Source organism: Bos indicus x Bos taurus, chromosome 27, assembly GCF_003369695.1.
Source record: "Bos indicus x Bos taurus breed Angus x Brahman F1 hybrid chromosome 27, Bos_hybrid_MaternalHap_v2.0, whole genome shotgun sequence".
In the NCBI taxonomy this organism is placed as follows: domain Eukaryota; kingdom Metazoa; phylum Chordata; class Mammalia; order Artiodactyla; family Bovidae; genus Bos; species Bos indicus x Bos taurus.
Window position 1 is genome coordinate 6,836,487 of NC_040102.1, and position 21,919 is coordinate 6,858,405.

Below are 21,919 nucleotides of genomic sequence, written 5' to 3' on the forward strand. Positions count from 1 at the left end.
GAAATGTCCTATAGATATCAATTAGGTCTAACTGGTCTATTGTATCATTTAAAGTTTGTGTTTCCTTGTTAATTTTCTGTTTAGCTGATCTGTCCATAGGTGTGAGTGGGGTATAAAAGTCTCCCACTTTTATTGTGTTCTTGTTAATTTTTCCTTTCATATTTGTTAGCGTTTGTCTTACATATTGCGGTGCTCCCGTGTTGGGTGCATATATATTTATAATTGTTATATCTTCTTCTTGGATTGATCCTTTGATCATTATGTAGTGACCGTCTTTGTCTCTTTTCACAGCCTTTGTTTTAAAGTCTATTTTATCTGATACGAGTATTGCTACTCCTGCTTTCTTTTGGTCCTATTTGCATGGAAAATCTTTTTTCCAGCCCTTCACTTTCAGTCTGTATGTGTCCCCTGTTTTGAGGTGGGTCTCTTGTAGACAGCATATGTAGGGGTCTTGTTTTTGTATCCATTCAGCCAGTCTTCGTCTTTTGGTTGGGGCATTCAACCCATTTACGTTTAAGGTAATTATTGGTAAGTATGATCCCATTGCCATTTACTTTATTGTTTTGAGTTCGAATTTATACACCGTTTTTGTGTTTCCTGTCTAGAGAATATCCTTTAGTATTTGTTGGAGAGCTGGTTTGGTGGTGCTGAATTCTCTCAGCTTTTGCTTGTCTGTAAAGCTTTTGATTTCTCCTTCATATTTGAATGAGATCCTTGCTGGGTAGAATAATCTGGGCTGTAGGTTATTTTCTTTCATCACTTTAGTATGTCTTGCCATTCCCTCCTGGCTTGAAGAGTTTCTATGGAAAAATCAGCTGTTATCCTTATGGGAATTCCCTTGTGTTATTTATTGTTTTTCCCTTGCTGCTTTTAGTATTTGTTCTTTGTGTTTGATTTTTGTTAATTTGATTAATATGTGTCTTGGGGTGTTTCGCCTTGGGTTTATCCTGTTTGGGACTCTCTGGGTTTCTTGGACTTGAGTGATTATTTCCTTCCCCATTTTAGGGAATTTTTCCACTATTACCTCCTCAAGTATTTTCTCATGGTCTTTCTTTTTGTCTTCTTCTTCTGGGACCCCTATGATTCGAATGTTGTATCGTTTAATATTGACCTGGAGGTCTCTGAGATTGTCCTAATTTCTTTTAATTCGTTTTTCTTTTTTCCTCTCTGATTCATTTATTTCTACCATTCTATCTTCTAATTCACTAGTCCTATCTTCTGCCTGTTATTCTACTATTTGTTGCCTCCAGAGTGTTTTTTATCTCATTTATTGCATTATTCATTATATATTGACTCTTTTTTATTTCTTCTAGGTCCTTGTTAAACCTTTCTTGCATCTTCTCGATCTTAGCCTCCAAGCTATTTATCTGTGATTCCATTTTAATTTCAAGATTTTGGATCAATTTCACTATCATTATTTGGAATTCTTTATCAGGTAGATTCCCTATCTCTTCGGCTTTTGTTTGTTTGGTGGGCATTTATCCTGTTCCTTTACCTGCTGGGTATTCCTCGGTCTCTTCATCTTGTTTAAATTGCTGAGTTTGGGGTGTCCTTTCTGTATTCTGGCAGTTTGTGGAATTCTCTTTATTGTGGAATTTCCTCACTGTGGGTGGGGTTGTACAGGTGGCTTGTCAAGGTTTCTTGGTTAGGGAAGCTTGTGTCGGTGTTCTGCTGGGTGGAGCTGGATTTCTTCTCTCTGGAGTGCAATGAAGTGTCCAGTCGTGAGTTATGAGATGTCTTTGGTTTTGGGGTGACTTTGGGCAGCCTGTGTCTTGGAGCTCAGGGCTGTGTTCCTGTGTTGCTGGAGAATTTGCTTGGTATGTCTTGCCCTGGGACTTGTTGTCTCTTGTGTGGTGCTTGGTTTCAGTGTATGTATGGAGGCGTTTGATGAGCTCCTGTCAATTAATGGTCCCTGGAGTCAGGAGTTCCCTGGAGTCAGGGTTTGGACTTAAGCCTCCTGCTTCCAGTTATCAGTCTTATATTTACAGTAGTTTCAAAACTTCTCCTTCTATACAGCACCATTGATAAAACATCTACGTTAAAGATGAAAAGTTTCTCCACCTTGAGGGTCACCCAGCAAGGTTCACAGTGTTACATGGAGAAGAGGGAGGAGGGAGTTAGAGGTGACCCAAATGAGATGAGGTGGAATCAATAGAGGAGAGAGTGGGCTAGCCAGTAATCACTTCCTTATGTGCACTCCACAACTGGACCACTCAGAGATGTTCACGGAGTTATACAGAGAAGAGAAGAAGGAGGAAGGAGACAGAGGTGGCCAGGAGGATAAAAGGGGGAAATGAAAAAGAGGGAGACAGATCCAGGCAGTAATCAGTTCCCTAAGTGTTCTCCACCGTCTGGAACACACAGAAATTCACAGAGTTGGGTAGAGTAGAGAGGGGTTAGGGAGGAGACACAGTAGACCCGATGGAGAAAAAGGAGAGTCCAAAGGGAGAGAGCGCAGTCAAGCCAGTAATCTCGCTCCCTAGTGAAAAATTGGTACTGAAGATTGGGTTCTTAAAGGTACAAAATTGGTAACAAATATATAAAAGCAAAAGTTAAAAATCTAGAGTAGAGTTTGGAATTTCAAAAATACAATGTTAAAGAAAAGAAGAAGGAAAAGAAAGAGAGAAAACAAACAAACAAAAACAAAGTCACAAAAATTATAAAGAAAATATAGGTACAAAATTGATAACAAATACCAAAAAGCTAAAATTAAAAATCTAGAGTAGAGATTGGAATTTCAAAAGTACAATGTTAAAGAAAAGAAGAAAATAAAAAAAACAAGGTCACAAAAATTATAAAAATATATATATGAAGTTTGCTTTTAAAAAATAGGGTCTTTTTCTTTTTGCAAAGTAATAGTAGGTTATAAAAGTGAAAATTAAAGGAATAATAGAGGACTTAAATTTTTTTAATTAAAAAAAAAGAAAGAAAGAATGATCATAAAAATAGTAAAAATGTATCTAGGACTTTCTCTGGTTTTGTTGTGAGTATTGTGGGGTCAGTTCACTTTTGGCTAGTTCCTTGGTCCGACTTATATTTCTCAAGATCTATAGGCCCCTTCCTATGTAGTCGGTACTAACCACAGGGTTTAATCTATGGCCTGTAGCTTGCAAGGTGGTTCCCTCTGTTATAGCTTCTTCTGTTTGCTGGTCTCTTCAGTGTTTGGTTTCCGCCCGGACACAAAGGGAACGGTGGTGGACACTTTTTTTTTTTTAGGCTCACTTGTTCAGTCGAGCTGTGGGGAGGGAGGGACGCTGCAAACAAATAACGCTGGCGTGTGCTCACAGTACCTCGGCCACACTGGGTCTGCCCCCACTCATGGCACGTGTAGCCTCCCTGCCCACACTGCTCAGGCTCTAGGTTGCTCCACCGGAACCATCCGTGGCCCGCCCTGGGCTGCTTGCACCTCTCAGCTCCAAGCCGCTCAGGTTCAGGCACTCGGGTTGTCTTCAGAGGCGCAGACTCGGTAGGGCCTGCGTTTTGTGCCCTTCCCAGGTCCGAGCAGCTCAGGTGATGAGGTGTTTGGCGAGCATGATTGCTGCGACTTATCGCCTCCCCACCGCTCGGTTACCTAGGTGTACAACCTGCGCACCTTCTCAGGCGGATGTTGACCATCCAGACCCCCAGGAAGTTTTAGTTAGCAAAAAAGCCTGCTTACAGTTTTATAGATAATGTCTCTCTGGGGCTGCGATTGCCCCCTTCCGGCTCTGGCTGCCTGTCACCGGAGGGGGTTGGTCTGCAGTCGGCTATCTCTGTTTAGTTCTTTGTTCCGTGTGCGGGCCTGGCAGTGTCTTAGGTTAGGGCTGGCTTTTTGCGTGGTAGATATCCCACAGTCTGGTTTGCTAGCCTAAATTATTTCGCTCAGATAGCGCTCTGGGTATTCAGGCCAGATCCTTACTCTAAGCGATGCAGCCCGCGCCGCGCCTCCCTGCCCAGTCCCCGCTTTCATATCTTTATTGGTACTTAGTCTCAACATTCAGAACAGGACTGGGGATTCAATGGACATTTTAATGCATAAATAAAAGGATCACATATTTAAAATAATAATTCTTCTGTTCGAATCACTCCATGAAGACTTACCATCAGAGTCCTGTATATGACATAATTTCGATTCTTCCTGTAAGGTGAATCACTACTGGATCCTGTTTGACAGGAATATTCAGCCCACTGTAGAGTCTTTTGATCTTTCCCATTTGGAAAAGAATGAGGATTCTGTGGCCTCTTTCTGAACTGGTGCACGGGCATCAGCCTTAGACAGCCTCACTGATTTTGCTGATGCTCTGGGTTTCCTCCTGGTCTGCTGAAGGACCTTCACTGTTCTGTCCAGTGAAGATGTTACCTGCACCGACCTTCAATTATCTCTTTATTGTCTTCACTACCTTACCCATGACTTGAGCACAGCAAAGGGTAATTAGTCCACACTCAAAATCCACATTTTTTTAAATCAAACAGGATATAAAATTAGCAAATCAGATGTGATTTCATAGCTGAAACAAGGAACAGAGCTGTGGACTGAAGGAGCAGGAGGCCTCCAAGGTCAGAGTCCAGGTGAGCGTCAGGGGCTTGGGCTTCAGGGAAAAACAGTTTCAGCTGGTGTGTTAAGTTCTTGGAGATGCCAGATGAAAGTCTGATGAAGGCAGGGATATATTCCAAAGTGGAAGTGAGGACATTGGGGCATATTCCTCGTGTTGTCATCATTCTGGGCCCCTATCATCACAATTCATATTACTTCCTGCCATTTTCTCATATTTAAGGAAGAGGTTTCTTATGGAGTTATTGCTCTTAAATTTTCACATAGTGATTCTTGTCTTGAACCTGCCATTTCATGTTTTTTCCACCATTTTCTGACCCAATGTCACCTGCCCACATTACATTGTTATATTTTAATTCTGTTTTTCTTTTCTAATAGACAATGACTTTTAAAATATTTCTTTCAAATACTACATTGAGTAATTCCTTGCTATATACAGTTTCTCCAACTGAGTGCCAATATTTGAAACATACTCAATGATCTTGGTGGTTGTCTAAATTTTATTTCCCTAATGCCATTCTAAAATCTATATTTTTTCCATTCTTTAGGCAGTGAATGATCCCTTAAACAACAAGAAATTATATTCATGTGAAGTGTCTCCAGAAAGCAGATATCCTCTACTATGTCAGTAGTAAGTTTCAGGGGTGGGAACCTCAGTAATCCAAATGAAAGACCCAGCAGTGTGACAGGTTGGTAATTGAGCACAGTTGCCTATGTGTAAGTTGAGATAAAGCTCTTTCAGAGCAAATTTTTGGATATTCTGAAATTGGTTAACTGATTATGAGCTTAAAACTAATGTAAGGAAAAAAGTCAATAGCATGACATTGTTCATCTCCTAGTCTTTAGAACACACTGAAGGTTTCAAAATTAATCTGATATCTGGGGTTTGGAAACTATAAAAGAGAATGTTTGTGCCTGAAGGGGAGTATCACAACATGTTTGCAACTAACACGGGAGACATTTTACTGGGAGACTATTCCTGGTTGGTGCTCTAGGGTGAACATGTAGAAGAATAAGTGTCTGCCTAGACATGGGCAAACCAGCAACAGCCTCATATCTCCTTTCCCAAAACAGGTTTCTCACCAGCAAGGGGATCCTGCTGCATGAACTAATTTGAGAGATGAATTAGCTTCTAGATCTTCACTTCAACATTCATCAATTCACTTAAGAAGGTAACATGTCAGCAAACAGTGTGGAAAATCATGTAGTCAAGGATCATTTCTTAATGCATAGGGTCTTATTCACACTAGAGGAAAATCATGTGAATGTCCTCTATGTAGAAAAGTCTTTAATAATTACTTTAACCTCAGATGACACAGGATGATTCACACGGGAGAGAAACCAAACAAATGCAGTCTCTGTGGAAACGGCTATTTTCTGAGAAACCACAACCGGGTCCATATAGGAGAGAAATGATTTGAATGCCACTTGTATGGGGAACTCTTCAAAGTTCCTACCTGAAACATGAGAAAGCACACAGGAGAGAAGCTCTGTAAATGTCACCTGTGTGAGAAAAGTTTTAATCAAATCTCTTACCTTAGAAAACATGAGACAAACAATCCCAAAGAGAAGCACTATGAATGTTGTCAGTGTGGGAGTCTTTAGCCAAAGCTCTGGCCTTAGTTAGCACAAGAGAATCCACGCTGGAGAGAAACCTCACGTGTGTCTTGTGTGTGGGAAGGCCTTCAGTCAGAGTTCTGGATTGACTTGGCACAAAGATCCCACACAGGAGAGAAACCCTATACATGTCAGCGGTGTGGGAGCACCTTCAGTCAATATGCAAACCTGAGAAGGCATGAGAGAACACACACGGGTGAGCAACCCTATGAGTGTCAGCTCTGTGGGAAATGCTTTAGTCATGGCTCTTTCCTTAGACAACATGAGGGAACCCAGCAACAGAGAGAAAACCAGGAAGGCTCTCAGTAGACTTTCTCACCTGAGGTGACATGCTGTTCCTTCCACATTCCACACATGAGGAATGTGGGAGGAACAGCAGCCATAGCGTTAGCATTTAAACTCACCAAGTTCACACTCACTAAAGTAATTGTCTGTAATCAATATGGAGGCTCCTTCAGGCATCATACTCCCCGGTCCAGACAGGAATCAACTGTGGACATGGATCCATATGTGCGCTATCTCTGTGGCAAAGCCTTTAGTCATTGGCCTGACCTCAGTTAACTTAGCAGCTGCTGCTGCTGCTACTAAGTCACTTCAGTCCTGTCTGACTCTGTGCGACCCCATGGACTGCAGCCTACCAGCCTCCTCCGTCCATGGGATTTTCCAGGCAAGAGTACTGGAGTGGGGTGCCATTGCCTTCTCCAACTTAGCAGAACTCCCTCTAAATACAATATGGGTGTTTTCAGCAACAACTCCCAACTCTTAAAGACCCTAGAGGATGTGAGCAGAGGATAAGAATGCCTAGTTTTTCTTTCATAATTATTGTTCAACGTGAGCCAACTCCATGTGGAGAACCCCTAGGACTTTGAAAACTGTCAATAAACATTCAGCCAAGCCCAGGCTTCATGTGCACAAGAAATTCCGCGAAAAAAATAAGCACTAAAACAAGAACAAAGACGAAGACCTTTGAGAAATAATAAGGTGTGTTAAGCAGCACCAAGGCATACTTCTGAACAATTTATCCTAGAGAAGTGATTTCACAGAAGGTTCTGAGAAATTCTCTCTCCATAGAGCACCCCTCTGGTCCACATGTACTCAGACTATACAACATACCATCAGTATCATGAAGGAAGGGAAGTTTTCAGTGATCACTTATTTCTCAGTCAACACAAACTTATCACACTGAGGATGCAGCAATCCTAAAATCACAGTGGAGTTACAGCTAGATTTCATATCAGAAAAAAAAAAAATCTGTGTTGGAGGTGTAGTGTTAGTCACTCAGTTGTGTCAGACTCATTGCGACCCTACGGACTGTAGCCCACCAGGTTCCTCTGCCCAAGGAATTCTGCAGGCAAGAATAGTGGATTGGGTTGCCATTCCCTTCTTCAGAGGATCTTCCTAACCCAGGGATCGAACCCAGGTCTCCTGCAATACAGGCAGGTTCTTTGTGTAGCAGGGCAAACCCCTGAAAGATCCTTTGTGCAAGCCCCTAAAAAATCCTGTAACATACAATCAGGTCTCCCTGGTGGCTCAGTGGTAAAAAATCCACCTGCAATGCAGGAGACATGGGTTTGATCCATGGGTCCAGGAGATCCCCTGGAGAAGGAAATGGCAACCCACTCCAGCATTCTTGCCTAGAGAACCCCATGAAAAAAAGAGCCTGGGGGTACAGTCCATGGGCTTGCCAAGTTAGTCACAATCTAGCAGTTGAACAACAACAACAGCAAACAGTAGACTGTGATTTGGGGAGAGACCTATTCATGAAAACGTGGCATGAAATGGAGAAAGAAGAGACCTGGCAACATGGATGTAAAGTTTTGTAAGAAGTTAAAATTTGTGTGTACAATAAATACTGTAAACATTCGAACAATTGTTTGTGGCTAAAGGAGCTTAATGTTGCTGTCTGGTTGCTTTGTCTGTGTTCATGCTAGTCGCTTCAGTCGTGTCCAGCTCTTTTTGATCCCATGGACCAGAGCCTGCCAGGCTCCTCTGTCCATAGGATTCTCTAGGCAAGAATACTGGAGTGGGTTCCCATGCTTCTGCCAGGGGATCTTCCCAACTCAGGGATCAAATTCATGTCTGTTTATGTCTCCTGCATTGGCAGGTGGGTTCTTTATCAGTTGTGCCACCTGGGGAGTCTGGTCTCTTTGGGCCCCTGTAAACACAGGGATGCAGGTCTGCACTCTGGGAAAGTGGGCAGAGACTCAGCCCCACTCTCTGAGTCCCCCTATCTCCACTGCTCTTTCCACACAACTCAGCTCCACTCATTTCAACATTTCCCCACCCTATCTACCCCTTCAGGCCCTGGGGGTGACACAGCTCTGATCTTCAGCTCCACTGGCCAGGTTTCCCAGAATGTCACGACCTGCTCAAGCAAGGACCTGGGGGGAGTCTCAGAGACATCTGGCCTTACATTATTTGAGGCCCTTCAACCTATGTCTGCAGATGGAAACCACCTGGGGCTCGAGAGACAGACATCTGATCTCTGCCCTCCAAGACCTCAGAAATCTTTGTTATTTTGTCCCAAATCTCTGAACTGAGCCAAGTGGATGAAGAGTTCCTTCCATGATTGTACTCTTTATCTTACTCAGCTGATTCCTGAATTATGCACACAGCAGTCTCAACAGAAACCCAGTCTTGTTACCCTCACATAAGCTCATGGGGTAAATCTGCAAGAATATAAAATACCTAAAACTATCAGCCATCACAGAAGCAAGGTTTTAAAAGAATTAGTGCAATATCCTTTTCCAAAGAAAGAAAAGAATGTCATCACAAAGCAAATCGCCCCTCTTGTCTGTAGGACTTGGAAAGTTATCCTTTGACACACATCCATACTGAACCCATATCTCCAGGGAGAGTCTTCCTGGATATCCACTCGGATGAGGTGTGTTCCTGCCAAAGCAGCACAATTCCCCAAGAAGGCCCGAGTCCACTCACAGAAACACACAAAAGGATGGTACTTACTACTTTTCTTTTTTTTTTTCTTACTTATTTATTTAATTTTAGCTATGTGGGTTCTTTTTTGCTATGAGGGCTTTTTCTCTAGTTGCAGTGAGCCAAGGCTACTCTCTGGTTGCACTATGCAGGCTTCTGCTTGCAATCGCTTCTCTTACTGCAGAGCACAGGCTCTGTGGTGCATGGACTCAGTAGTTGTGTCTCCCGGCGCTAGAATGCAGGCTCAATAGTGGCACATGGGCTTAGTTGCTCTGTAGCATGTGTGATCTCCCCACACCAGGGATCGAACCCATGTCTCCTGCACTTGCAGGTGGAGTCTTATCCACTAAACTACCAGGGAAACACCATCATTAGCTTTCAAAATCTCCACGAGGAATTCTGGGGACAGCCAGGTGGTAAAACTGAGCAAGGGTAAGGGGAAACCAATTGTCTTGTCTGTCTATTGTCATGCATTTCATTCCTTTGGTACAAATGGCTCAACAAGGTCATATGACCTTGGAGTAGCATGAAGGTCAGTTTGCAAAGACAACTTTCCCCATGGACACATCCTCAGCCTCCTGAGTAGCTTCATGTCATTCAGTGAAGTTTGTCCAGCACCCATTTTTCTGAGATTCTACTGACAGATAGGAGGAGTGCAGCTGGATTTCAGGTTGGCTTGAAATATATGTGGTGTTTGGCTACACGCCCAGAGAAATGGAACAGCAATCAAAATATATAGTGATGTGGCTTTAGACAATGGGGTGAAGATTCTTTAATTTTTTTAAATTTAAATTTTTATTTTTCTGAGGTATTCTGTTATAATATTAGATGAGTTTTAGGTTTACAACAATATATTTCAGCTCCTGCATACCGTGCACCTGCTCAGCACCAACACGTTATCTTTCCTCCTTTACTCTCCGTGACTGTGTTACCCTTGGGCACTCCCACCTGCCAATTCCCCGCTGCATCCACTACTCAGTTCCGAGTATCTGTGTATGTGTTCTTGAGTCATTTGTTTTGTTCCTTGATTTTTTTTTTTTCACTTGATTTCTTTTTGTTTCTTGGTTTCTTCCTGCTTCACACATGAGTAGAGTCAATAGGTGTTTCTCTTCTCTTAATCTGTCTTCAGACATGTAAAGAACAAAGCTGATATATGACTTGGATTGGTCAGGAAAGTCTTAACAAGGTCACATGACCTTGGAGCAGTAACAAGTCAGCTATGAAAGGAAATTCCACCACGGACCCTCAGCCACCTCCGAGGCTGCATCTCCTCCAGTGGACAGAGTCCAGCTCCCACCATTATGAGCATCTACTGACAGATGGGAGGTACCCAGTTGGATTTCAGGATGTTTGTTTTTATTTGGTGTTCAGTGTATCCCCCAGAGAAACAAGACATAGATAAAATATACACACATGTGGCTTTATGCACTGTGAAAGTTGTTCAGTCTTTCCAGACTCTTTGCTATCACATGGACTGTATAGTCCATGGAATTCTCCAAGCCAGAAGATTGGAGTGGGTAGCCTTTCTCTTCTCCAGGTAATCTTCCCAACCCAGGGATGGAACCCAGGTCTCCGGCATTGCAGGCAGATTCTTTATCCGCTGAGTCACAAGGGATGCACTGAGGCATGGATAATGTAATTTTTAGGTACTTCTTTTTCTAGGGTACCTTTGGGTTACAATAGTACCTGTTTTATTTGCATAAAAATAGATTTCAATTCTGGCATGCCATAAAACTGACCAGCACCAAAAACTAGGTTTCTCTTTTACCATCCTGTGGGCCTCTTTTACTGCCAGCCCCTGACACCCACTGCTCTGTTCTGTGAATGTGTGTTTATTCTTGTGTCGTTTGCTGTCTCTTAATAATGTTTTGTAGTTATTCCCTCTTTTTCTTTTTATTTAGTGTTCCATATATGAGTGAATTTATAAGGTATTTCTCTTTTGGGAAAGTGTCTGCAATATGTTGTTAGATCAAAGGTGATACTTAACCTTGATTGGATTAATACAACCTTGTCAAAGTCAGAAGAAGTGTGAGCAGACTCAAGGGACAGCAGGAAAGAGAAATGACCCCTCTGCCCATCCTTAGCCACCTTCAAAGGTGCACAGAGTGTCCATCACCAACATTCTGAGCATTTACTGACAGGTAAGAGGTATGCAGCTGGGATTAAGGCTGATTTAAATTCAGTGGTGTGTGTACATAGGAGAAATGGGACAGTAGACAAAAGAGGTACCCATGTGGTCTAGGCGATGGGGTATGCATACTTTAATGTTTACATTTCATGATTTTTGTAGGGTGATTTTCTTGAAGAGATCTCTAGTCTTTTCCATTCTCTTGTTTTCCTCTATTTCTTTGCATTGATCGCTGAGGAAGGCTTTCTTATCTCTCCTTGCTATTCTCTGGAACTCTGCATTCAGATGCTTATATCTTTCCTTTTCTCCTTTGCTTTTGGCTTCTCTTCTTTTCACAGCTATTTGGAAGGCCTCCCTAGACAGCCATTTTGCTTTTCTGCATTTCTTTTCCATGGGGATGGTCTTGATCCCTGTCTCCTGTACAGTGTCACAAACCTCTGTGCATAGTTCCTCAGGCACTCTGCCTATCAGATCTAGTCCCTGAAGTCTATTTCTCCCTTCCACTGTATAATCATAAGGGATTTGATTGAGGTCATACCTGAATGGTCTAGTGGTTTTGCCCTCTTTCTTCACCTTAAGTCTGAATTTGGCAATAAGAAGTTAATGATCTGAGCCACAGTCTGCTCCTGGTATTCTTTTGACTGACTATAAAGAGCGTCTCCATCTTTGGCTGCAAAGAATACCGATCTGATTTTGGTGTTGACCAACTGGTGATGTCCACGTGTAGAGTCTTCTCTTGTGCTGTTGGAAGAGAGTGTTTGCTATGACCAGTGTGTTCTCTTTGCAAAACTCTATCAGCCTTTGCCCTGCTTTATTCCAAGGTCAAATTTGCCTGTTACTCCACGTGTTTGTTGACTTCCTACTTTTCCTTTACATTCCCCTATAAAGAAAAGGACATGTTTTCTGGGTGTTAGTTCTAAAAGATCTTGTAGGTCTTCATAGAACCGTTCAACTTCAGCTTCCTCAGCATTACTGGTTGGGGCATAGTCTTGGAATACCGTGATATTGAATGGTTTGCCTTGGAAATGAGCAGAGATCATTCTATGGTTTTTGAGATCGCATCCAAGTACTGCATTTCAGACACTTTTGTTGACCATGATGGCTACTCCATTTCTTCTAAGGGATTCCTGCCCACAGGAGTAGATACAATGGTCATCTGAGTTAAATTCACCCATTGCAGTGCATTTTAGTTTGCTGATTCCTGGAATGTCGATGTTCACTCTTGCCATCTTCTGTTGGACCACTTCCTATTTGCCTTGATTCATGGACCTGACATTCCAGGTTCCTATGCAATATTGCTCTTTACAGCATTGGACCTTACTTCTATCACCAGTCACATCCACACAGGGTATTATTTTTTGCTTTGGCTCCATCGCTTCCCTCTTTCTGGAGTTATTTCTCCATGGATCTCCAGTAGCATATTGGGCATGTACCAGCCTGGGGAGTTCCCCTTTCAGTATCCTATCATTTTGCCTTTTCATACTGTTCACAGGTTCTCAAGCCAAGAATACTGAAGTAGTTTGCCATTCCCTTCTACAGTGGACCAAATTCTGTCAGACCTCTCCACCATGACCCTCCAGTCTTGAGCGGCCCCACACGGCATGGATTAGTTTCATTGAGTTAGACAAGTCTGTGGTGCATGTGATCAGATTGGCTAGTTTTCTGTGATTGTGGTTTCCATGTGTCTGCCCTCTGATACCCTCTCGCAACACCTACCATCTTGCTTGGGTTTCTCTTACCTTGGACGAGGGGTATGTCTCCATGGCTGCTCCAGAAAGCACAGCTGCTGCTCCTTACCTTGGATGAGGGCTATCTCCTCACAGTCGCCCCTCCTGACCTTGAAGGTGGAGTAGCTCATCTCGGCCCTCCTGCGCCCAAGCAGCTGCCACTCCTTCAATTTTGGCTGACTCCTCTGGGCCACTGATGGTGTGAACACTCACCTAGAGCCAGACATCCTGGAATGTGAAGTCAAGTGGACCTTAGAAAGCATCACTACAAACAAAGCTAGTGGAAGTAATGGATTTCCAGTTGAGCTGTTTCAAATCCTGAAAGATGATGCTGTGAAAGTGCTGCACTCAACATGCCAGCACATGTGGAAAACTCAGCAGTGGCCACAGGACTGGAAAAGGTCAGTTTTCATTCCAATCCCAAAGAAAGGCAATTCCAAAGAATGCTCAAACACAATTGCACTCATCTCACACACCAGTAAAGTAATGCTCAAAATTCTCCAAGCCAGGCTTCAGCAGTACATGAACCGTCAACTTCCAGATGTTCAAGCTGGTTTTAGAAAAGGCAGAGGAACCAGAGATCAAATTGCCAACATCTGCTGGATCATAGCAAAAGCAAGAGAGTTCCAGAAAAACATCTATCTTGGCTTTATTGACTATGCCAAAGCCTTTGACTGTGTGGGTCACAATAAACTGTGGAAAATTCTGAAAGAGATGGGAATACCTGACCACTTGACCTGCCTCTTGAGAAACCTATATGAAGGTCACGGAGCAACAGTTAGAACTGGACATGGAACAACAGACTGGTTCCAAATAGGAAAAGGAGTATGTCAAGGCTGGCTGTTTTCACCCTGCTTATTTAACTTATATGCAGAGTACATCATGAGAGAAACGCTGGGCTGGAAGAAGTACAGGCTGGAGTCAAGATTGCTGGGAGAAATATCAATAACCTCAGATATGCAGATGATACCAGCCTTATGGCAGAAAGTGAAGAGGAACTAAAAAGCCTCTTGGTGAAAGTGAAAGAGGAGAGTGAAAAAGTTGGCTTAAACCTCTACATTCAGAAAACGAAGATCATGGCATCTGGTCCCATCACTTCATGGCAAATAGGTGGGGAAACAATGGCAGACTTTAATTTTGAGGGCTCCACAATCACTGCAGATGGTGACTGCAGACATGAAATTAAAAGATCCTTACTCCTTGGAAGGAAAGTTAGGACCCACCTAGATAGCGTATTGAAAAGCAGAGATATTACTTTGCCAAACAATGTCCATCTAGTCAAGGCTAGATTTTTTCCAGTGGTCATGTCTGGATGTGAGAGTTGGACTGTGAAGAAAGCTGAGTGCTGAAGTATTGATGCTTTTGAACTGTGGTGTTGGAGAAGATTCTTGAGAGTCCCTTGGACTGCAAGGCGATCCAACCAGTCCATCCTAAAGGAGATCAGTCCTGGGTGTTCATTGAAAGGACTGATGCTGAGGCTGAAACTCCAATCATTTAGCCACGTCATGCGAAGAGTTGATTCATTGGAAAAGACCCTGATGCTGGGAGGAATTGGGGGTAGGAGGAGTAGGGTACAACAGAGGATGAGATGGCTGGATGGCTATCCCAACTAGATGGACATGAGCTTCAGTGAACTCCAAGAGTTGGTGATGGACAAGAAGGCCTGGCATGGTGCTGTGATTCATGGGGTTGCAGAGTCAGACACCACTGTGTGACTGAACTGAACTGATTCAGTGAATTTGTTAGATTAAACGTTATGTGTACAAAAAATATATTTCAATTCCAGTAGATTATAAAATTGGTGAGCACCAACAACTTGGGTGTTTTTGTAACCATCCTGTGGACCTGTTTCACTCCTCGGCCATCCCCTTCACTATCCTCTGACATGCCCTGCTCTGTTCTGTGAGAATGTTTGCTTTTGTGTCATTTGCTTTCCTTTCTTTTTGTTTTGACTTATTTGCTTTTGAAATTTGTGTTTAGTGTTCCACATCGAAGTGAATTCACAACATATTTCTCTTTTCTAAATGGCTCTTCAAGACACTGAGAGATACAGGTTGAGTTTTGCTGTTCAGTCGCTCAGTTGTGTCTGACTCCTTGTGACCCCCTGGACTGTAGCCTACATAATGTTGATTGGTTAAGAAAACCTCATCAAAAAAAAAAAAAAAAAAGGAAAGAGAACCTCATCAAGGTCATGTGAGCTTAGCAGAGCATCAAGTCAGAGGAAAAGGGAGATTTCCCCTCTGACACTCCTCAGCCAACCTGGAAGCTGCATCTCCTCAGCTGCAGTGTCCAGAACTCATGATTCTGAGCATCTTCTGACAGACTAGAGGTTCACAGCTGAATTTCAGGTTGTGTGGTTGAAATTTGGTGTTTGGGTAGTCCCTCAGGGAAATGGGACAAGAGTAAAATCATGTAGTGATGTGGCTTTAGGCAGCTGGGGATGGATTCTCGAATTTCTTTAGAATTTTATTTTAATTGTTTTAAGTTTTGGTATTATCACAATATAATTTTAGTGAAGTTTTATGTGCATTGCCATACATTTCAGCTTCTGTGAACCACACACCTTCTCAGCACCAAAAACTGCATTTTTCCTCTGTTACTATTTGCTCCCTCATTTCCTTTGAGGCTCCTCTTCTGATTTCCTTTACTCAGGTCTGTGTATCTTTGTATTTGCTATTATGTCCACATTGTCTGCTTTAAAATTCTTTTTCCTTGTTTTCTTTTTGTTTGTCTTTTGTGTTCCACACATGAGGGAAATTGTGAAAATTTTCTTTCTCTTCACATGTCTTCAGATGTGGTTAGACCAAAGGGAATAGATGATGTCACTTGGCTCAGAAATTCTCAACAAGCTCATGCGACCTTGGAGCAGCCTCAGGTCAGCTGGGAAAGGGACATTCCTTCTTGACTGGTCCTCAGCCACCATCAAAGCTGCATTTCCCTCAGTGAGGGCATCCTCCCCCACCTCTCTGATCATCTCCTACAGAGAGGAGGAGCACAGCTGGATTTTAGGATGGTTTGCTTTTTAAAGCTCATGTTCAGGATATCGCTTGAAAAAAAGTCCATAGTAAACTTACGTAGTGGTGTGGCCTGGCAATAGGAGAAGTTGTCTTGAACTTTATAATTTCATTTTTTAAATAGAGTAAACATTGATGTTAATATTAGATCTTTCATTTGTACTTTTTTTTTTTTTTTGCAATTACAAAGCTAATTTTAAAATTTTGGGGTGAATAAAAAAGACACAGGAATAAAAGACTGGGAAAGGATAACCCACTCACCCTCTGAGAGTGGCCGAAAGGGAGAGAGGCTACCTGAGGGGAAGGAAGCACAAAAGGGACCCGCTGCAGATTCAGGGCAAAGCGAACACCATCGCTCCTGAGGCCCGGGAGCCCTGCGGCAGGAAACCCCAGAGTGGGGGCACTGGCTTCAGGGACACAGGCCAAGGGCAAGAGGGTTGCATACGAATCCCCAAAGCTACTTGGCTTCCCCCTTCCCTTTTGTCTTTCTCAGCTTCTGCTGTGTGATCTGCATGTCCCTCTGCTTGGGGGACAATCGCCACAGCAGCTCAGTGCATTTCCTTAAACGAGCTGCTCTGCCTTTTCTTGTTCTTCTGGCAGGCAAGCTCCTGCTGGCTACCTCACGTCATGCTGACTGCAATGACTCTGCCCTTTTGTACATTATCACATTTCAGCTGTTTGAACCTTATTCATGCTCACCACCCAGATTTTCCTCTCTCACTGGCACTACACATTTGGCCACCAGTACCACCCTGCCTTCTCCCCTGAAGCTTCCTCCCTCAGTTCAGTTCAGTCACTCAGTCATGTCTGACTCTCTGCAACCCCATGGACTACAGCATGGCAGGCTTCCCAGTCCATCACCAACTCCTAGAGTTTCCTCAAACTCATGCCCATTGAGTTGGTGATGCCATCCAACCATTTCATCCTCTGTCGTCTCCTTCTCCTCCTACTTCAATCTTGCCCAGCATTGGGGTCTTTTCCAATGAGTCAACTCTTCGCATGAGGTGGCTAGAGGACTGGAGTTTTAGCTTCAGCATCAGTCCTTCCAATGAAAACCCAGGACTGATCTCCTTTAGGATGGACTGGTTGGATCTCCTTGCAGTCCAAGGGTCTCTCAAGAGTCTTCTCCAACACCACAGTTCAAAAGCATCAATTCTTCAGCGCTTAGCTTTCTTCAGTCCAACTCTCACATCCATACTTGACCACTGGAAAAACCATAGCCTTGACTAGTCGGACTTTTGCTGGCAAAATAATATCTCTGCTTTTCAATATGCTATCTAGGTTGGTCCTAACTTTCCTTCCAAGGAGTAAGCGTCTTTTAATTTCATGGCTACAACCACCATCTTCAGTGATTTTGGAGCCCCCCCCAAATAAATCTGACACTGTTTCTACTGTTTCCCCATCTATTTGCCATGAAGTGATAGGACCAGATGCCATGATCTTCGTTTTCTGAAAAGTTTTAAGCCAACTTTTTCATTCTTCTCTTTCACATTCATTAAAAGGCTCTTTAGTTCATCACTTTCTGCCATGAGGCTTGTGTCATCTGCATATCTGAGGTTATTAATATTTCTCCTGGCAATCTTGATTCCAGCTTGTTCTTTATCCAGCCCAGTGTTTCTCATGATGCACTCTGCATGTAAATTAAATAAGCAGAGAGACAATATACAGCCTTGAGGTACTCCTTTTCCTATTTGAAACCAGTCTTTTGTTCCATCTCCAGTTCTAACTGTTGCTCCCTGATCTGCATATAGATTTCTTAGGAGGCAGGACAGGTGGCCTGGTATTCCCATCTCTTTAAGAATTTTCCAGAGTTTGTTGTGATCCACCCAGTCAAAGGCTTTGGCATAGTCCATAAAGCAAAAGTGGATGTTTTCTGCAACCCTCTTGCTTTTATGGTGATCTAGTGGATGCTGGAAGTGTCCTCCCTACTGTGGGCTCTTGTTCTCGTATCTGTGTGTCGCCTCTGTCTCTGCTGTGTTTGTTGCTGTGCTGGTTTGTTCCTTCTGTGTTTGCTCTCACTCTTCTACCCAGGAGGGAAATCCTCTTGTCTTTGCTTTCAGCCTCTGACTTAATTCATCAGCATCATAGCACTAAGGTCTCTCCATGTTCTGGAGAATAATAACATCTCAACTGTTTTTCTGTGTGTGTGTGTGTGTGTGTTTTTTTTCTCTCTGGCTGATTCGATTTCCATTGAATGTGCATACTATTGAAACCAAAAACATTATTTGTTCATCCTTATTTGAAACATGTATTTCACATGAGCTAGGTACAAATGAGATGCTGAGGATGGAAGTTCCAGAAAACAGACCCTCAGCCGTGAATCATCTGAGCTAGTAGAGAGGAAGATAATTTGAAGTGAATTTGTACTTGAAAATTGCCTTCCCTGATGTCGAATGAGAGACTCCAGTTTTCAAAATTAATCGCATTTATTTTTGATTTTCAAATGCCTATTCCTCAATATTAAGTGTAGCTTCCCCCTAGCACAAATGTTTGTGTACATTTTGGGAGATCTTTTATCTTCTAGACTGTAATACATGTAACTCAAGTCTCTAAATTTAGTCTTCCGAGGATGCAAATCCAAATGCATGTTAGTCTGGGTCCTAATCTGTGTTTTGGAAATCAGGGGAGAATATAGAAATATCTGGGCAGTTCAGTTCAGTCTCTCAGTCATGTCTGAGTATTTGGGACCCCATGGACTGCAGCACACCAGGCTTCCCTGTCCATCTTCACCTCTGGGAGCTTACTCAAACTCATGTCCATCGAGTCAGTGATGCCATCCAACCATCTCATCCTCTGTCATCCCCTTCTTTTCCTGCCTTCCATCTTTCCCAGCATCAAGTCTTTTCCTATGAGTCAGTTCTTAACATCAGATAGCCAAAGTACGGGAGTTTCAGCTTCAGCATCAGTCCTTACAGTGAATATTCAGGACTGATTTCCTTTAGGATGGACTGGTTGGATCTCCTGGCAGCCCAAGGGACTCTCTAGAGTCTTCTCCAACATCACAGTTCAAAAGCATCAATCCTTCAGCATTCGCTTTTGTTTACAGTCCAAATCTCACATCCATACAAGACTACTGGAAAAATCATAGCCTTGACTAGATGGACCTTTGTCAGCAAAGGAATGTCTCTGCTTTTTAATATGCTGTCTAGATGGGTCATAGCTTTTCTTCCAAGGAACAAGCGTCTTTTCATTTCATGGCTGCCGTCACCATCTGTAGTGATTTTGGAGCCCCCAAAAATAAAGTCTGTCACTGTTTCCCTATCTGTTTACCATGATCTTAGTTTTCTGAATGTTGAGTTTTAAGCCAACTTTTTCACTCTCTCCTTCCACTTTCATCAAGAGGCTCTTTAGTTCTTCTTTACTTTCTGTGAAGAGAAAGATCTGGTCAGGAGAAGTCAAATTGTCAGAAACCTGGTTCCGATGTCATGATCCCCATTTAGGGTCGATAGGGCAGGGATGTCTTTGTGTCTCTGCATCAGTATGACAGTTTTTCCTTTCTTTTCACAGAGGAGATCCAAAAATTAAGGTTGAGAAAAATCTCCAGTAGGTGTGGAAGATGGCTGGTCATTACGGATGGCTGAGAGCCTGCCGACTCTTTCAAGACCAGAAAGTGAGCAAGCAAAGCCCAGGACTGGGAGGCAGATGGCTCCCCTACCACAGGAGAAAGACTCCATGGTGAGTGGAGGCTTGGGCCCGCAGGGAATCTGTGGGTGGCATGGACTGCAGAGACAGGGTTTAGACCTGGAATATTCTGGGTCCATAACTCACTAGCACATTTGCATCCAAAGATAGCTGCCTTGACCTCCATCCCCAGCAGATCTGGCCACTCAGAGCCTGGGAGGGACCACTGGGGCTCCTCGGGGTTATGTCTGCCCTGGCTTCATCCAGACCTTTCAATGGGGCTCTTACAGTTCACCTTAGACCAACAGCCCCTCCTCCTCTGATCCTCCTGACGAGGGCTTTGGGAACCACAAGATTGAAACTACCCTGGCACCTGAGGGACTGCGTCCTTTCTCCAGAACCAGAATGCAATGCTCTCCATCCGTCCTTGCATTCCCTTTGGCCTTGTGCCTGTGGCTTCTGATGACTCACTGACTTGGTTCTCCTCCACCCACAGGTGAAGTGTAAGGACTGTGGAGCCTTTGGGCACACAGCAAGGAGACTCAGGTGCCCCATGAAGCGCTGGCAAGGGGCGCTGGTCCCCCTGCCCTTGGGATCCAGATTTGGTAAGGAGAACCTGGCGTGGAAGCTGCAGGACCCACCAACCCCAGGGACCCCTAACACGGCTGAGAGAGAGGAGGAGGAAAGGCAGAGGTGAGCGGCGGGGAGGTGGGACCCAAGGTCTGGGCTGCAATCTGGAGACTTCCTCTCCTTGTCGACACCGTGCTGAGCCATCTCTAGAAAGGACAGGGGAACTAAGAAGACAGACAAGAGCCAGTGGTCAGGGGCCACACTCAGGGGCTCACACTAGGCCCTGAAATCACTAAGGAGAGTGGGGAACACTCACAACTTTGCAGCTAACCAGCCCTGAAGCCCTTGAGGGGTCTCTGGAGTCGGGAAAGGACATGGGGGTTCTGCACAAAGGCAGAGGGGTTCAGGTCTGGTGTCACTCCCAAACTAGGAAAGGGACTGGGCCTCAGCACCGTTGGTCCCAACTGTGAGAAGGACACTGGGTTTCTGACAATTGACATGTTTGTATTGCAGGAAAGAGGAGCAGCAGAGGAAGCTCCTGCAGCAATTTCCCAGGAGGCCCTGCAGTCGGCAGCCACAGAGCTGGAATGAGGAGCCAGAGCCCGGCCTCTGCCTGAGGGTCAGTCTCTGCTGGGCCCACTCTTTAATCCGCTGGTCTCAGTCCTGTCTGTGGGAGGAAACAGTCATGTTCTTTCCTGACCAAAGTCATCATTTATTTTTCAGATACCATTTTTCACGGTGCCTTTGATTTTGCATTCTTACTCACATGTCTGGCGAGAAGCTGGCAGGGACATGGGAGTGATTTTATCAGCAGCTTCTATAGTTGAATCCTTTAAATTAGACCAGGAATCTGTAAATTGTGATTCGTCCTCCAAAACTGGACATGAAAACTCATTTCGCCATCAAGGCACCTGTAAATCACCAATCTGTGTACAGTCTGGAGAAGAAGGTCTACCAAAAGCTTGCTTCCCCTTACTTAACAAGAGACATTATTAGAACATTTCCATTTGCCATTATCAAGGTCACATGAGCACCCTGATGTTGAGGATCTTATCATATAAAATTAATGCCTGTGAGGTGTTTTACTGGATGGAGAGAAGATTCTCATACCTGGCCTCTCTATATGGTCTTCTCTTACAGCACCCAAACATGCCCGTGCTTATTCACACATCCAAGAGGAAATCCTTCCAGGATCCAGATCACCCAAGAGGGTCACCCATGAGGAGAGATGATGTGAAATCCAGCCTCCCCGCATTGCCTCTCATCGGCAGGAATTTGGCCCCGGCCTCCAAGGGCCGCATCGAGGCTCCAGGCAAGAGATGTGCGCAGACCCCCAGCCTGACATGTGTGAACCCCCCAAAGAAACCCAAACTCAGCCCCGTCCAGACCCCCCAGCAGAGCACTCCGACAGCAGATCTGGGGGCCTTCCTGAATCTCCCTCCTCCACCCAGCACAGCTGGACGTGGATCGAGAGTGGCTGCCCGGGTATCCAGGGAGACACCTGTCCAGGGGCAGCGCTTTGACGTCCAGCCTCCAGCAGACAGATCTTCCTCCAGGAGCGTGGGTGCAGTCTCTGCAGCCCACCCCCCACCCATCATCCTCGTCCCAGCCCAGCCTCTCAGGATGCTCTTCCTGAGAGACAGCGAAGGCTGCTGGAGCTGCCGGTACACGGCGCCCCCACCTCTGCAGCCTGCAGAGCAGCCAGCCCCTCCTGTTCAGAGGCTGTCCATCGACTAGGAGCCTGAGGGACACGCTGTCCCTGGGCCCTGGAGCATCC

General features: G+C 44.2%; 1 protein-coding gene across 1 annotated transcript; it reads left to right on the forward strand.

Annotated features, from left to right (window-relative positions):
- The first annotated feature begins 19,507 nt into the window (after positions 1 to 19,507).
- LOC113884795 (putative protein FAM90A23P) lies at positions 19,508 to 21,879 on the forward strand. The gene is made up of 4 exons (XM_027529745.1): positions 19,508 to 19,561; positions 20,069 to 20,265; positions 20,656 to 20,761; positions 21,283 to 21,879. Exons 1-4 carry the CDS (start codon positions 19,508 to 19,510, stop codon positions 21,877 to 21,879), a joined length of 954 nt encoding a protein of 317 aa, XP_027385546.1.
- The last annotated feature ends 40 nt before the right edge of the window (positions 21,880 to 21,919 follow it).

Excerpts from the sequence above, each read along its gene's own strand:
- LOC113884795 (XM_027529745.1), top strand. The coding sequence starts at position 19,508 with ATGGCTGGTCATTACGGATGGCTGAGAGCCTGCCGACTCTTTCAAGAC. Across the intron at positions 20,266-20,655 it reads GAGGAGGAGGAAAGGCAGAG|GAAAGAGGAGCAGCAGAGGA; the intron begins GTGAGCGGCGGG and ends TTTGTATTGCAG. Across the intron at positions 20,762-21,282 it reads AGCCCGGCCTCTGCCTGAGG|CACCCAAACATGCCCGTGCT; the intron begins GTCAGTCTCTGC and ends CTTCTCTTACAG.